The sequence below is a fragment of the Staurois parvus genome, unplaced genomic scaffold, assembly GCF_062004578.1.
Source record: "Staurois parvus isolate SC_StPar_1 unplaced genomic scaffold, SC_StPar_1.0 ptg000937l, whole genome shotgun sequence".
NCBI lineage: Eukaryota > Metazoa > Chordata > Amphibia > Anura > Ranidae > Staurois > Staurois parvus.
In genome coordinates this window covers 1,946,651-1,964,391 of record NW_028318733.1, presented here as the reverse complement: position 1 = coordinate 1,964,391, position 17,741 = coordinate 1,946,651, and the positions used below count along the sequence as shown (strand labels likewise).

General features: G+C 45.2%; 1 protein-coding gene across 7 annotated transcripts in view; it reads right to left on the bottom strand.

The window, feature by feature from the left end:
- LOC149441903 (plasma protease C1 inhibitor-like) overlaps positions 1-17,741 on the bottom strand; it is a 565,702-nt gene that overhangs the window by 48,595 nt on the left and 499,366 nt on the right. For 4 of the 7 annotated variants that reach the window (XM_089656784.1, XM_089656780.1, XM_089656779.1 and 1 more), the window contains one exon: positions 15,042-15,443. The exons of 2 other annotated variants lie outside the window; for them this stretch is intronic. In XM_089656784.1, the coding sequence (XP_089512910.1) occupies positions 15,190-15,443 (254 nt within the window). In that variant the 3' untranslated portion in view covers positions 15,042-15,189. Of the gene's footprint in view, positions 1-15,041; positions 15,444-17,741 lie in introns of those variants that run through there. One more of the 7 variants, XM_089656782.1, reaches the window with a different exon arrangement.

Sequence of the window (17,741 nt, the reverse complement as noted above, 5' to 3'; positions counted from 1 at the left end):
AGAGCCTGGTGAAGAGGTATGGCTGTCTATAGCTAATTTAAGATTGACCGGTCCCTCAAGGAAACTCGGTCCCAAATTCCTGGGACCTTTCCCAGTAAAGAAAAGGATCAATGATGTTTCGTACGAACTCACTTTGCCTGAAACACTGAAGATACATCCTGTATTTCACATATCATTGCTCAAACCCTCAGTACCTAATCCTTTTCCAGACTGGAAATCAAAGCCACCTGAATCTGTGATTGTTGTAGTGATTTTTGGACTCTTTATTAAAGAAAACAATATTCCCCAAAAGAGAATCATAAAGCTGACTGTTATTTATTAATTACAGGTACTTATATAACACCGTCAATTTACGCAGCGCTTTACATATATATTTTATACATTCAGATCAGTCCCTAACCCTCAAGGGGTGTACAATCTAAGGTCCCTAACTTACATTCATACACATACTAGGGCCAATTTAGACAGGAGCTAATTAGCCTACCAGCATGTCTTTGGAGTGTGGGAGAAAACCAGAGTACCGGGAGGAAACCAGAGAACCCACGCAGGCACAGGGAGAACATGCAAACTCCAGGCAGGTGCTCCCATGGTTGGGATTCGAACCAATGACCCTAGTACTGCCAGGCTGAAGTGCTAACCATTTAGCCACTCTGCTGCTCATGGGTTAACCAGTTGGTGAAACCTCAGATGACCTGTCCATGAAGCCATTCTAAACAATGAGTATTGAATGGAAAGAGACCTGTTTGTCATAAAATTGAAACCAAATACACTGCCTTGAGAACTGCAGATTCTCAACCTAAATTGACAATTGTGGGACTCTGTATTATTTACCTACAGCTTTAGGAGCCCTTACAGGAAATTTACTCACCAAACAAGCCCAGCAGGATGTCACAATTGTCTATTGAGAGCCAGAAGGTCAGCCTCAATTATAGTGAATCACACATCTCAGGAAAACCCAACTGAATGTTTACTATAATTACCAAACAATAGGGCTTGTTAACTGGAGACTTCCTAAAGCCATATCTCCCTGAACCTTGCACTCAGTTTATATGAGGAAAGATTTCAGTTAATATTTTACAAAAGTTTTTGGCATATATCTAAACTGAAATATTATTAAAGTCATGGGTATATACTAACACACCAAGGTCCATTTAATAAAGTTGGATACTGCATATCACTCAACTGAAGATCATTAAGTCATAAGGATATAGAAGATGGTTTGTGATTTGGGTAAAATATATATCAAAATAAAGATGCAGCAACACATGTGTCTACACCAAGATGTAGAGAGAGGTGGCATATATCACACGATGGACTGGAATTAAGCGTACAAAGATCAAACTGAATACCATAACCAATTATGGAATTATTATACGGAGATCAGCCGTTTTCAGGACAAAGATCAGACATCAAAATACAGCTCTCATATAAGGAAGATAAGCCGCTAAATCAGCTAATATATATATGGACCTTATTCAAAAGAGATATTGGAAAAAGTAATTTTCATACCTCAAACAGGACACAAATTTTATCATACTTCAGATAAAAGATGAGTCATCATTTCATTCCTGGTACATGACTGCCCCTGGTGGACAGGTAAAGAACATCCAAATTACACAGAATTCTAACCGTCCAATCAAGCCCCCTGGGAGGTCTTTCAGAACAATGGACCTGTACCATATATATATGCAAGACCCTCAAGAGATGAACACATTCTAAAGATTTGACATTCAAAGACTCTGCCTAAGACTCTACACTCGGCCTAATATTGAAACGCTCTGCAAAGACTCTGCCTGCTGCTGAGAACTTCCTGCTGCCATTTTATTTTTGAAGTTTTTTTTTTTTTTTTTAGAAGAAGCCTTTCGCCAAAGAAGAGACTGACTGCTGCTGATCCCAATTTTTGTTCCTGACTGACGAGAGACATTTTATTTTTACCAATTGCATCCCACTGGAAGACCTCAGAAAACACAATTCTGGGAGTGGTGAGAACTGTATTAGAACATCATAACTTTTTATATATTTAAAACTTACTAGAGCTTTTGTCATATTTCATTGTGTTGGTAAGAGTAATATAGCACATATCTGTGTAATTTGCATGGTGTACAGAGGTTAACTGGGTAATTGATCTAACGTTTTGGGTACTGATATCATATATTGTGTACTAACATATTTGAAATATTTTGCTGTGTATTTTATCAGGTATCCTTTCTTATTTCTCTACAGCTGCGGGAAATTGGAAATTATATCTGGAGCACTAATCATTTAATACTAACCCCTTTAAAATTGTTTTTGCATTCTGGTGATAGACCTATATTGTGTTTTTATACCATAGACTGTGTGTAAGGAAATACTCGTCACCAGTAGTTGTGTTTGTTTTATATATATATATATATATATATATATATATATATATTTGTACATAAATAATTTATCGAAAAGGCAAATTTTGTGTATATGGTAAGAAATGACATTGGTGAAAAGAACTCAAGGAAAATTATAGTGTTGTGATCAAATTATTAAGGTGTCCATATCATTGGATTATTAATTATTTGCCGTATTTAACAACTGGAGGCACTGCAATATATTGTTTACGGGAGTTGGACAGCGCCCAATTTATTTAGAATTATTTTCTATTAAACCTACCCCTACATCGTCACTGGCGAAAGAGAATATGAGGTGGAAACGATCATTGATTGCAGGAAGAGAAGGAATCAACTCCAATACCTGATCAAATGGAAGGGATATGGATCTGAAGATAATTGCTGGGACCCAGCATCCGATGTTCACGCTAGAGAATTTTGGCATTTAAATGCAGGTACCCTGAGAAAATGGCCCAGTTGGGCATCTGGAGGCTGCCCTTAAGAGGGGGGCAATGTCAGGGAAGAAGAATGTCGCAGCTGCGCACACGTGTACATGTTGACGTGTATAGGCGGGCTATTTAAACCTCTGCTACAAACAGAATGGTGCCTTCTGGTCTACTACTTCCTGTTTCCTGTGATCCACTTGCTTGACTCTGACTACAACTGAACTCCGCCTGCACTGACCCGGCTCTCCCTTTTGACTATCCGCTTGCCTACTCCTCTGTACCTGATCTGTCCAATTGATCCTGACCCAGCCTGCCTGACTATTCTATCTCTCCTGCCTGTGACTATCCCTGGCTACCAGCTGTCACAGTCATCCGCATCTCAGCTACACCTCTCTGCTGCTGCACCTGCATACTGCTACCTGCATCCTAGTATTCTGGGTCTTCACTTGCCACCGCAGACCTGTCAGGCACTCATGTCCCTCCCAGCTCATTACTTCCTGTCTACCCTATTAGGGGTCCTGAACGGGAGTGGTAAGAGGACACCCTCTCTCCACATCAGACTCCACCACCAGGTATGTTACAGATAGCCCACCCCTTTTTGCAGTAAGGCATTTCAGCTTCAAGCTTCATGTCATGAAACAGATCACATTATGATCTTTTGACCTATCTTATGTTCATTGTTGTAAGATTCTCTCAGTTTATGGAATAAACTTCACAAGATCTACCAAGTGTCATCTGATCTGTCACTGCCTGTCTTATTCAACTAAGATTGGAATTATCGCTATCTCATCACAACTGTAAGTTAAAGAGATCACACTTTCAATGCTTAGATTGGAGAAACAGAACAGTCAAAAGATCAGTGAAATGTCTTCATAGGATACTTGCTAGCTTTGGATACACAGTGAGATGTTATATGGACACTTTAATAGCAGCTACAGACTGTGCAGCCATCTCTACACAAGCCTGTACATGTCTGCAAATATATCTCAGTATAACACTCATCAGTGTCAGGACAAATTATTGATGTGAAGGTCTTGCAACTGCAAGTTTATACATTGTATCTGTATGCATTAGCACATGACTTGTCTGTGAAATCTTAGAAAGTGAAAGAAAACCTTTCTGCAACCATTGCCTAGAAACATGAGCTCACCCACAGAAAAATTGATACATTTCTCTGTAAACTTTCTATCAAGCCCTCTCCTTGTTAACATGATGTTTCAGGAAAGTAATATACAGTCTGGGGAAACTATTACACAACCACAGCTTCATCCAGAGCAGGGCTTAAACCCTGAATTATACAAAAGAGAAAAATGCTTAACAAAAAAAACCTGAAGATGCAGAAGAATCGTAATGCTGACAAGGAAGGATTGCTGTCTAATATAATGACTTATGGTCTTATACTGTTAAATGCATGTCTGCTCTCTCCCAACAATCTCATGAGCCAATACAACTAGAGGGCGCTACCCAGCAATTGAATGTTGCTTATGAGAATTATCAAAGACTGTGTGTTAAATCGGTACAACACTCAAGGGCCATTGGAAGAATAATTGAGGTTTTAGGAGCTCAATCTTGAAAGAGACAATTTAATGGTGTGAATAAAGACAAAGGCAGAAGTGAGAATAACGCAGCTCCATGAATCCAGATCTTATCGCTCTACTGAAAACGCTACTCTCCTCAAGATCTTTCAAATCCCTACAATCAAGGTCTTCTACACTCTGCAGAAGTCTTAGGTAGGAGAGCCAGTGGTCTTGTAGTTACTCCTCTGAATGACAATGTGGAAATATCTTTGCCCACTATCACTGAGTGCAACCAGATTCCAAACACCAAAGAGATCCCTACTCCTGAAGCTGCTTTTCACCATTCTCACTTAACGCACATAGCCAACTGAATACCAGTCCTCGATGAAAGTGCCGATATCCTGCTGTTACTCGGTCCAGACATCCTAAGGGTGCACAAAGTTCGTCATCAAATCAACGGTCCACACAATGCACCATATGCTCAGCATCTGGATCTAGGATGGGTCATCATCTGACCTAGACAAGGACAGAAGGTCCTACTCAGTCTCTTCCCTTAAAACACATGTCCTGTCAAATGGGCGAACAACTTGTTCTGCACAACGACCACATAAATATATCGTGAAAGAAAGACTGTTTGAAAAAAGTGCACAACGGCACATCATGCAAGACAATAAGAAAGCTTTTTTTTTTTTTTACAACACATCTCATATATAATCCATTTTCTCCCAATATTGCCCTTAGCCCCCCCCTCCTCCACTCCCACTCAGCCCCCTCCTCCACCCCCATCTCTTACCTACCTGTCTATCTTTTACTTCTCTTTCTCTTGATTACCCCTTAATGCTTTTACATTTTCTTTACTTCCCCCTTTTCCCTATTCAATTCCAGGTGGGGTATCTTAAAAAGTTCAAGGATCTATTAATCCCTAAAATCTGCAGATATATGAACGCAATAGGTGCAGGGTTAGAAATGAGGAAGGAGTCACTGCAAGCCCACATTACGCTCATTTTAAAGGAAGGAAAGGATAGCTCACAATGTGCGAGTTATAGACCTATATCATTATTAAATACAGATACTAAATTATATGCAAAGGTACTAGCAATAAGACTGAAAGATCTGATGCATGAATGTAGATCAGGTGGGCTTTAGACCGGGAAGAGAAGGAAGGGACAATGGCCTGAGATCCTTGATCCTTATACAAAGAGCTAAAAGAGAAAAGATACCTACAATACTTTTGTCAATAGATGCCGAAAAGGCATTTGATAGGGTCAACTGGGGATTCATGTTTGATAGATTAGAAATAATAGGAATAGGGCCTAGGATGATGAATTGGATAAAAGGATTGTATAATGACCCATCAGCGGCGGTTAAAGTTAATGGATTCCTCTCTCAGTGCTTTAGGATGCATAATGGCACCAGCAGGGATATCCCCTTTCTCCTTTATTATTTGCTTTGTCTTTGGAACCACTCTTGGAGAGTGTAAGGAAATGTATAGATATAAGGGGGATAAAAGTAGGAAAAAGAGCATAAAGTTGCCACCTTTGCAGATGATATGTTGGTTTTACATAGTTAACCCTAGAATAACTTTGCCTAATTTAATGAAAGTATTAAAACAGTATGGGGAGATGTCAAGCTTGAAAATAAACTCCATTAAATCTGAGGTCTTAAATATTAATCTCACAAGGTCAGAGAAGAATGGATTACAAAAAGAATTCCCCTTTACTTGGAAGAGAAATGAAATAGGATATCTTGGAGTAAAATTAACAACTACATGCCGCCCAGCCACTGTACACATACGGCGGCAGGGCGGCACTCGCAGGCAAAACCACGTTTTAAAACGTGTGTTTTGTAAACAAATAAGGGGCGCGCGCGAGGAGCGCCGCTGCCCTATCTGTCCCGCGGATCACCGCCGCAGATGTCAGTCGCCGGGTCGAAGCAGCTCCTAACGGCTATGTCCCGGCGATCGGCGGCAAACAGTGACAGAGAGCACAGCTGCAGTAGCTGTGCTGTCTGTCACTTCCCTGTCAGGTTGAGGATGAGCTGATCGAGAAAGAACAGTTTCTCTTTCTTGATCAGCCTTGTCCCATCCAGAACACACCCCGCCCCCTAGTAAAACACTCCCCTCACTCCTATAACCCTTCCCTGCAAAATAAAGTTAACCCCTTCCTCCCCATTGCCATTAGTACAGTGTCAGTGTTTTTTTTTTTGCACTGATCACTGTATTAGTGTTTTTGGGGATGTCAGTGAACCAAAGTCAGTACCCCCCAATGTCAGAATGTCCGCCGCAGTCCCGCAGTCCCGCCATAAGTTGCTGGTCGCTGCCATATGTCCCTGATCGCCGCCATAATTCGCTGATCGCCGCCATTATTAGTATAAAAGAAACCCTAAAAATCCCAGTATCTTTCCCGCCATTTGTAAACACTATAACTTTCACGTAAACCAATTAATTTACACGTATCGGGTTTTTTTTTTAGCAAAGACATGTCACAGAATGCATTTTGGCAGAAATTTATGACTAAATTTGATTTTTGCATTTTTTTTTACTGGACATGTTTTATAGCAAAAAGTCCAAAATATTGTTTTTTTTTCCTCAAAATTGTCAGGCTTTTTTTTTATAGCTCAAAAAATAAAAACCGCACAGGCGATAAAATACCACCAAAAGAAAGCTGAATTTGTGGGGAAAAAAAGGATGTAAATTTCATTTATGTACCATATTGCATGACTGCGCAATTGTCCATTAAACTAGCGCAGCGCTGTATAGCAGAAAAATGGCGTAAATTGCAGTATTTATACCATAGTTTGTAGACGCTATAACTTCCACACAAAGCAATCAATATACACTTATTGGGATTTTTGTTTACCAAAAACATGTAGCAGAATACATTTTGGCCTAAATTTATAACCAACTTTGAGTTTACTATATATTTTTTATAGCTGAAAGTAAAAAATATTGTTTTTCTTCCAAATTTTTGGCCTTTTTTTGTTTATAGCGTGAAAAGTAAAAAGCACACAGGTGATCAAATTACACCGAAAGAAAGCTCTATTTGTGCGAAAAAAAGGACGTAAATTTCGTTTGGGTGCAGCATTGCATGACCGCGCAATTATCAGTTGAATTAGTGCAGCGCCGAGTAGCAAAACAAGGCCTGGTCATTAAGGGGGGTAAATCCTCTGGAGCTCAAGTGGTTAAGGAAGAATTAAGAAAACTATTAAAAGGAGGAGCTTCGTGGTTTGGACAAATAAACCTGGTTAAGATGGTGATACTCCCAAAGATATTGTATAAATTCCACATGCTCCCGATCTCTCTCCCAAGGTACTTTTTTGGGATAATTAAAAAAATTATTAAATTCATCTGGGTAAATAAGAAACCAAGAATTAGTTATGAGGTGTTGAGTAAGGCAAAAGGAAATGGAGGTTTGGGATTACCTAATATGAAGACTTATCACACAGCAGTAATATTATCACGAGTAGTAGATTGGACATTTAATACACAAGGGAAGAGTTGGGTAAACATAGAAGGGATATTAAGTAAAGCTCATTTAGAGAAAAATATATGGATGCCACATAGGTTTCGCACATTGGATGTTGAAACAAGTTCACTGACTAGGTTAGTTTTGGGTATGTGGGATAGAGTTCACAGACAGAAAGGATGGAAGTTTAATTCACTGATGATTTCACTTGTGGGAACAGACTTTTTTCCTCCGGGGAAGGATAAAATTAGTGGGAATTGGATAAAAGATAAGAATGCACGTTTGAAAGATATTATAAAGGATGGGAAATTGCACACCCTTCAAAATGTAAAAAAGAAAAAAGGACTTGTCACGATGGATGAATGGAGGTATCACCAGCTGAACCATTTTGTTGCAAGCCTCCCACATCCATTGAGGACAAAAGAGGAGTTGTACCCATTTGAGAAATTATTGAGCGGAAGTTTGACACCAAAACATGTTACTTCAAAGATATATAAGATACTTGGGGATACGGGAGGAGTAGACTCTCCAGGGTTTCTAGGGAAATGGGAGAAATAACTGGGAATAGAAATGAACCCACAGCAAAGGAACACTGTCCTTAAACTAACACATAAGGTGATAAATATGTGTACGGTAGAAATGAATTATAAATGTATAGCCAGATGGTATATTACACCAAATGTAGCTCATAAACAGTGGGTAGAAAATTCCCCATTGTGTATGAGAGGATGTGGAGAAAGGGGCACAGCAGCTCACACATGGTGGAGTTGTCCAAAGATTCAGAACTATTGGAGGGAAATAATCCTTATCCAGGAAATTTGCGAGCTAACTTTTCAGATAGACCCATGGAAGTGTTTATTTTATTATTTTGAGCCACCATCGGAATAATACAAAAACAGAGCACTGTATCAGTTGATTAGTGCAGCAAAGGGGTTGATTCCTAAGTATCGGCAAGAGATTGAAGCACCAAAAATTGGAAACTGGATAGATAGAGTGGAGGGTATCTTTAGAATGGAGGAATTGTACCACTCGGAAGAGGATAAAATGGAAAAATTTAAGAAAACATGGTAATAAGAAATCTCTTAATCTCTAGGATGACAACATCGGCAACACAGTGTTCGAGGTAACCACTAAAGAAAATGAGTTGGCAGCCACCATAGAAGACAAAGAATTCTTGAAAACCATGAGTAAAGAGTTCTACCAAGATGATTCCAACAGTTGGGTAGCACCTCTACCATTTCGTACCCCAAGAAAAAGACTACCAAACAACAGGGTACACACAGAATCATGGTTTGTTTCTTTAAATTGTAGTTTGGACCAGAAGCCTGAGATGAAAAAGCACTTTGTGGACTTTATGCAGAAGGTGTTTGAGAGAGATCATGATGAGCCTGCACCTCCTCTTACGGAAGGAGAAGAATGCTTTGGTGTCTACCATCCTCGCAAGCCTGATCAGATTAGGGTGGTCTTTGACTCAAGTGCTTGTCATGAAGGTGTCTCCCTCAATGACAATCTTCTCACTGGGCCTAATCTGAACAACAATCTTTTAGTTTTACTTTGCTTCAGACAACAGCCAATTGCATTTGTATGTCGGCAACAGAGTGGAACACAAGGAAGTTCTCTACGCCTGAACAATGGCACTAATGTTCCCACTAGCCTCAACTGTCAGGAATGGACTGGCCAGCTATGGTGGGACTCACCTGCCTTTTGATCTGCAGTACTAGGGCTGGCCAGCGGGTGTTCCCAGCAATCAGAGACTCAACTTTGCAGCCAGCTAACACCTGTAACTGATTATGCTGGGGTATTTAAGGGATGGCCAGACCCACAGACTCTGCCTTGGTGTGTGTTTGTCCTGGGCCCTGCATCCTGTTTCTGTCCTGCATCCTGTTTCTGAACCGCTGCTGACTTCTCCTGCTCTGATCCCGGCTCGCTCCTGACCATCCCTCTGTCTGACCCTCTGTACCACGCTGCTTGCTACCTGTTCTGATCCCTGGCTTGTGACCCTGACCAATCTCCGCTTGCTCCCCCTGTACCTACCTGCCCTATTGTTATTGACCCGGCCTGCCTGACGACGCTTGCTTGTATGTACTGTTATCTGTGGGTGGTTTGGTTTGTTTGCACTGTATTATGTTTTAGTATTGCACTGCGTTTATGTTTGTATTGTTAGTGTTAATAAATTATATTGTTTATAACATATCTGAGGTCTGCGTTTCCCTGCGTCAGTCACACATCTCTGGTCACACCTGGGAGCCCTGACATTACACCAAGGCCAATCCTGACCAGAAGTGGCTGCACAGGGAAGCCATCTTGGCTTGTTGATGGGAAGGATGGATCTGGACGAGGTTGAGTATTTATCTCTGCTAGTGCTTGATGACAGAGAGTATGCTTATCAGACTCTGAAGGAGTATCCCCGGGATGAACTGCTAGAATGTATACGGCTCGCTCATGTTCTAGTAGATCAGGGCACAGATTTCTCTATGGTGCAGCCATTGATTCAGGTTTGTGTTGAGTTGGTTTCATCTGGTTCCCCCGAATGCAGGGATGAATTTTTGCCACCATTTAGTGCAGACCAGGTTGAGTCCCTGGTGTGGTTATTAGAGGATGATGTGGGTTACTTTCTGGAGCGTTATTCCACATGTTCACCACAGACACTAAGAGATTGTATAAACGCAGTGCAGTCATTGACCAGACAGGCTTTGTGTAAGCTCAGCTTTGTTCAACCCCTACTGCAGACATGGACAGACTTGTTGCACCCAGCCTCAGTCAGCTTACAAAAACCCAGTCCTGCTTCTAACTCTACTCCTGTATTCCCACCAGCTCCTCCAGTTACAGCCCAGTATACTTGGCTATCTACCGCATGTCAGTACCCTGTTCCCACTCACTGCACCTATCCTGCCTTTAACCCTGTAAAAAAGCCCTCTGTAGCAACTGCTCCCTCTCCTGTTCCATCCTCCAGTTTTTCTCTGTCTCCAGCTGCTCCATTCGTTTGCAGACCTGCGTTTACTTGCAGTGCTCCAGTAGTTAAAACCAGAAAAAAGCGAAAATTCTTTCCAACCAATACCATCCTGCCAGTATCCAAACCGGTGAACCTGCCTTCCGTGACTCAGCCGGATGCCTCTCTTCAGCCGGATGCCTCTCTTCAGCCGGATGCCTCTCCTCAGCCTGAGGCCTCTACTCAGCCGGATGCCTCTCTTCAGCCGGATGCCTCTCTTCAGCCGGATGCCTCTCTTCAGCCGGATGCCTCTCCTCAGCCGGATGCCTCTCCTCAGCCTGATGCCTCTCCTCAGCCTGAAGCCTCTCCTCAGCCTGAAGCCTCTCCTCAGCCTGAAGCCTCTCCTCAGCCTGATGCCTGCATTCAGCCTGATGCCGCTACTCAGCATGATGAACTGATCCAGCCCGACGATCCTATTAGGCCAGTTGACTCGATGCCCGCTGTTGATCCAGATGATCCGGTACCTGATCCAGTGCCCGCTGTCGTGCCAATTGACTCAGAGCCCGCTGTCATACCTGGTGACCCGGTGCCTACTGCCTTGCCAGATGACGCGGTGCCCGCTGGCAAGCCAAATGACCTGATGCCTGGTGACCCAGTGCCCGCTGTCATACCTGGTGACCCGATGCCCGCTGTCGAGCCAGACAATCCGATACCTGATGACCCGGTGCCCACTGTCGTGCCTGTTGACTCGGAGCCCACTGTCTTGCCAGACGACTCGGTGCCCGCAGTCTTGCCAGACGACTCGGTGCCCGCAGTCTTGCCAGACGACTCGGTGCCCGCAGTCTTGCCAGACGACTCGGTGCCCGCAGCCTTGCCAGACGACTCGGTGCCCGCAGTCCCGCCAGTTGACTCGATGCCCGCTGTTCCGCCAGTTGACTCGGTGCCCGCAGTCTTGCCAGACGACTCGGTGCACGCAGTCTTGCCAGACGACTCGGTGCCCGCAGTCTTGTCAGACGACTCGGTGCCCGCAGTCTTGCCAGACGACTCGGTGCCCGCAGTCTTGCCAGACGACTCGGTGCCCGCAGTCTTGCCAGACGACTCGGTGCCCGCAGTCTTGCCAGACGACTCGGTGCCTGCTGTTCCGCCAGTTGACTCGGTGCCCGCAGTCTTGCCAGACGACTCGGTGCCCGCAGTCTTGCCAGACGACTCGGTGCCCGCAGTCTTGCCAGACGACTCGGTGCCCGCAGTCTTGCCAGACGACTCGGTGCCCGCAGCCTTGCCAGACGACTCGGTGCCCGCTGTTCCGCCAGTTGACTCGGTGCCCGCAGTCTTGCCAGACGACTCGGTGCCCGCAGTCTTGCCAGACGACTCGGTGCCCGCAGTCTTGCCAGACGACTCGGTGCCCGCAGTCTTGCCAGACGACTCGGTGCCCGCTGTTCCGCCAGTTGACTCGGTGCCCGCTGTTCCGCCAGTTGACTCGATGCCCGCTGTTCCGCCAGTTGACTCGGTGCCCGCAGTCTTGCCAGACGACTCGGTGCCCACTGTCGTGCCTGGTGACTCGGTGCCCGCCGCTTCGTCTGGGGGCCCGAGACCTGTTGCTCCGCCTGAGGGCCCGAGACCTGTCGCTCCATCTGGGGGTCCGGCGCCCGCCGCTCCGCCTGAGGGCCCGAGACCTGTAGCTCCGCCTGGGGGTCCGGCGCCCGCCGCTCCGCATGGGGGTCCGGCGCCCGCCGCTCCGCCTGGGGGCCCGATGCCTGTCGCCCCGTCTGGGGGCCCGATGCCTGTCGCCCCGCCTGGGGGCCCGATGCCTGTCGCCCCGCCTGGGGGCCCGATGCCTGTCGCCCCGCCTGAGGGCCCGAGACCTGTAGTTCCGTCTGGGGGTCCGGCGCCCGCCGCTCCGCCTGGGGGTCCGAGGCCTGTCGCCCCGCCTGGGGGTCCGAGGCCTGTCGCCCCGCCTGGGGGTCCGAGGCCTGTCGCCCCGCCTGGGGGTCCGAGGCCTGTCGCCCCGCCTGGGGGTCCGATGCCTGTCGCCCCGCCTGGGGGTCCGATGCCTGTCGCCCCGCCTGAGGGCCCGAGACCTGTAGTTCCGCCTGGGGTCCGGCGCCCGCCGCTCCGCCCGGGGGCCCGAGGCCTGTCGCCCCGCCTGAGGGCCCGGTGCCTGTCGCCCCGCCCGGGGGCCCGGTGCCTGTCGCCCCGCCCGGGGGCCCGGTGCCTGCCGCTTCGCCTGGTAGCCCGATGTGCCTCTGCCCGGGGTCCTGCCCGATGTGCCTCTGCCCGGGGTCCTGCCCGATGTGCCTCTGCCCGGGGTCCTGCCCGATGTGCCTCTGCCCGGGGTCCTGCCCAATGTGCCTCTGCCCGGAGTCCTGCCCGATGTGCCTCTGCCCGGAGTCCTGCCCGATGTGCCTCTGCCCGGAGTCCTGCCCGATGTGCCTCTGCCCGGGGTCCTGCCCGATGTGCCTCTGCCCGGGGTCCTGCCCGATGTGCCTCTGCCCGGAGTCCTGCCCGGTGTGCCTCTGCCCGGAGTCCTGCCCGGTGTGCCTCTGCCCGGAGTCCTGCCCGGTGTGCCTCTGCTTGGAGTCCAGCCCGGTGTGCCTCTGCCCGGAGTCCAGCCCGGTGTGCCTCTGCCCGGTGTGCCTCTGCCCGGAGTCCAGCCCGATGTGCCTCTGCCCGGAGTCCAGCCCGATGTACCACTGCCCGGAGTCCTGCCCGGTGTGCCAGTCTTTGATATCCCGCCAGTTACCAGACCCGGGCGGTGGAACATTTTTCCCAGCTAGGACTGTTTGGAGCGTCCTGAGGCCGCTCCTTGAGGGGGGGGTACTGTCAGGAATGGACTGGCCAGCTATGGTGGGACTCACCTGCCTTTTGATCTGCAGTACTAGGGCTGGCCAGCGGGTGTTCCCAGCAATCAGAGACTCAACTTTGCAGCCAGCTAACACCTGTAACTGATTATGCTGGGGTATTTAAGGGATGGCCAGACCCACAGACTCTGCCTTGGTGTGTGTTTGTCCTGGGCCCTGCATCCTGTTTCTGTCCTGCATCCTGTTTCTGAACCGCTGCTGACTTCTCCTGCTCTGATCCCGGCTCGCTCCTGACCATCCCTCTGTCTGACCCTCTGTACCACGCTGCTTGCAACCTGTTCTGATCCCTGGCTTGTGACCCTGACCAATCTCCGCTTGCTCCCCCTGTACCTACCTGCCCTATTGATATTGACCCGGCCTGCCTGACGACGCTTGCTTGTATGTACTGTTATCTGTGGGTGGTTCGGTTTGTTTGCACTGTATTATGTTTTAGTATTGCACTGCGTTTATGTTTGTATTGTTAGTGTTAATAAATTATATTGTTTATAACATATCTGAGGTCTGCGTTTCCCTGCGTCAGTCACACATCTCTGGTCACACCTGGGAGCCCTGACATCAACCCTGCTGACTGCGGCAGTCGTGCAGTACCTACTACTGCATTTCAGGACACATCTTGGCTAAATCCACCATGAAAGAAGGTTATGCACACCTTTACTTCAGGCCTATAAAGGAACTAGTACTTCTTTTGACCAAAGAGGAAGACAAGTCATCAACCTGAATTAAAGGTAGGTAAGAAGGAATGTGCATGTTGCTGCCTTCCCCTCTGAATATGGATTTCCATGTCTGGACTTTTGAGACCAACATCTGCAAGTATTATGCTAAATGTTTGCATTGTTTTCCTTTGTTCTTCCCTTCCTTCTTGTTTTGCAGATGTTCCTGGAAAGAATCTTCATTTCCTATATTGGATTAAAGTTTGTTATAATAGAAATCATAGATTTCGACAGGGAGTGTCATGTTTCACATGACTGTCATATACCTTTAAGTGTTCTTTGTATTTTGTCTCTGCTCCTCCCTTTCCTCTGGTTTAGTTCATGCTGTATAGATAGCCCACCCCTTTTTTCAGTAAGGCATTTCAGCTTCAAGCCTCATGTCATGAAGCAGATCACATTATGATCTTTTGACCTATCCAATATTCATTGTTGTAAGATTCTCTCAGGTTTATGGAATAAACTTCACAAGATCTACAAGGCATCATCTGATCAAGTCACTGCCTATGTTATTCAACTAAGATTGGAGTTATCGCTATCTCATCACAAATGTAAGTTACAGAGATCACACTTTCAATGCTTAGATGTTTATCCAGTACAAAAGCAGTCCTGTTCTGTCTCTCCAATCTATTACAATGGCTCTTATTTTTGAGTGCAGCTTCTTTTTTTCCTTGCCTGGTTATTTATGCATGTTGCTATAAAATGTGTTTCATCACAGTGGACTGAATAGATCAATAAAGAGACCAGGGTAGAGACAAGGGAAATTAATGAGTATTTAATATATTCGATATTTTAATATCTGAATTTTAGTAGCATGCAAAAATATGGTCTATCTTGCTTTTTTGTAGTTAACAGAATTAGTGGATTCATTTCTAACAGTAAGACACTTCCTTTAGCCTGTTCTCTCCTCACTGACTTGGGTCATTGATATGTCCAATAAGGATAGGAACTTTACTATCATCAGACATTAGAATGAAGAGAAAAGGTCTTCGCACAGTAAAAACTGTGATAGTGCGAGCAATGGTTATAGCAGAGACAGCCGCAGCCTTTACTCCTTCTTCCTTGATTTCCAGATGTGCATGATGGTGGACATCACTTACAGCAAGGTCTGTGCGGTTTGATAAAGCACATAGATTTGGATACTCAAATATATCATAGAGACCTAGAAATGAAAAAGCCAACAGAGAAAAAGATATGTAAGATTAGATTCAAATGGTTGAAAAAGCCAACAGAGAAAAAATATGTAAGAAGATTAGATTCAAATGCTTTTAACATATTCTGAAAAAAACCTTAGAGTAGAAGAGCAGTGGAAGCTCTTTAATAGGTTTGCTGTGCCATTGCAGAAAACAAAAATCAAAGCTTTCCCAGGTAGGAACATCTATATAAATATATAGAATCACATTTCATAACGAAAGCCATTTTTCCCAAATTATCTTCCAGGACAGCCTATGGGATATGCTCTTCCTTCATCAGGAACAGGGAACATATCACCAGAAAACACTTGGAGAAAACTGGCCAGTTCAGAAAGACATCCTCTCAGTCCAGAGGAGATTCATTGCCTGGAGCCTAGTGCTAGGAGACTTAGCTTAGGATCCCCCTCTACAAACCGTCACCCATCCTGCTTTTTTCATTACCTGCACTCCTGATGGTGGTACTCTTGCCCATCTTTGCTTCTTCAGTTCCTTCCTCTTGAGGGGCTTAAGACGCCTAGGGCCAACTTTTTTTCATGACTGGGAAGGTCACACCCTTGGTTGACCAGTCTGGGCTGGTACGAATCTGCTCTGGTAGCAGTAAGGGAATGTCCCAGTGAGATATGTGCCAAGCTGAGTTTACCAGAACAGCTGTACTAGATGCCAAAATCCCTGGTGCGGCAATGCCATTGTCTGGGCACTGCAGCTCCTAGTTCTGGAGCTGTGAAAGTGCAGAGGATGTAAGCTGGGCCTGCTGATACCTATTCCAGTCAAAGGGAAGTGATGGTATGTAGGCGGGAGGACAATTTTGGGACAATGTTTCCTCCACTCTAACACCTGCTACGATTGACTTGGGCAGACAACATCTTCCATCCATAACTCTTGCACCAGCAATATGCAGCTAACCTTTTTGTCAATAGTTATTACATTTCATCCCCTCAGAGTTTTCCTTGGAATCTGTCTGTGACATGAAATCCCTTGGTAGTGGACTTCAAATTTTGACTTCATGGTTGGCTGTAGAACAGGATGGAGTTCGGTGGGGGGAGGGGGGGGGTGGGGGGAGGGTCATGTTTTCTCAAGGGTTAGGTTTTCATGTGAAACCTGGTTTGTTTTGCTGTATGGGTGGCATTGAGAATTAGCAGGCCCTCTGCTATTCATAGTTACATACGTAGCTAGTCAGGTTAAAAAAAGACAATTTAGTTAAATCAAAAGAAAAGGAATAGAATAAATAGAAAGCCTACATATACAGAATTCTATACCCACAGTTGATCCAGAGGAAGGCAAAAAAAAAACATATAAAGCATGGTCAAGTTTGCTCCAGTGGCAGAAAATAAATTCCTTCCTGATCCCTAAGAATGCAATCAGATATTCCCTGGATCAACAACCTATTATTGCCTATAAATATTATTCTTTGGTTCTATTTTGTGTTTTTAGGAATTCATCTGCTCTTTTTTTAAAGCAATCTACTGAGCTAGGCAGAACTAGTTGTTGAGGGAGTCCATGCCACATTTTCATAGTTCTTGCTGTAAAGACGCCTTTCTGTATATAGAGGTTAAGTCTCTTTCCTACAGAAATAGTATACCCTTGTAGTCACCTTGTTAGTCACCTTAAAGTGACTAACTCAACACCAAGTTCACTAAATTATACATGGTAGTATACTCCCTTAATTGCTTCTTCTCAAGAGACAATACATTCAGTTCTGCTAATCTTTCTTCATAGCTGAGCTCCTTAATGCTTCTTATCAGTTTGGTTGTCCTCTTTCTCCAGTTCTCTGATTTTCTTTCTGTGTACTGGTGCAGAAAACTGAACTGCATATCCTGGATAAAGTTTGTACAAGGGAAAAATTATGTCTCTTTCCCTCTCTGGAGTCTACCTATTTTAATACAGAAAAGTATTTTGCTAACTTTAGAAACTGCAGCTTTGCATTGCATGCTATTATCAAGTCTATGATCTACTAGAACACACAGGTCCTTCCCAACCATTGACTCGCCCAGATGTTCTCACAGAATAGTTAATGCATGCATGTTTCTAAGCCCCATGTGCATGATTTAACATTTATCAACATTAAACCTCATTTGCCACATAGTTGCCCAATTATCAGGGGCATTCAAATAAATGGTACTTTTGAATTTATATAATAAAAGCACAAATTTCAGGGAGTGGAAACTCCCTTTTCATCATCTCCTCCTCTGCAACATTTAAACACTTATCCGAGCATTTAACTAATGCCTGGAAAGTAGGGATACACCAATACAAATATTAGTATCGGT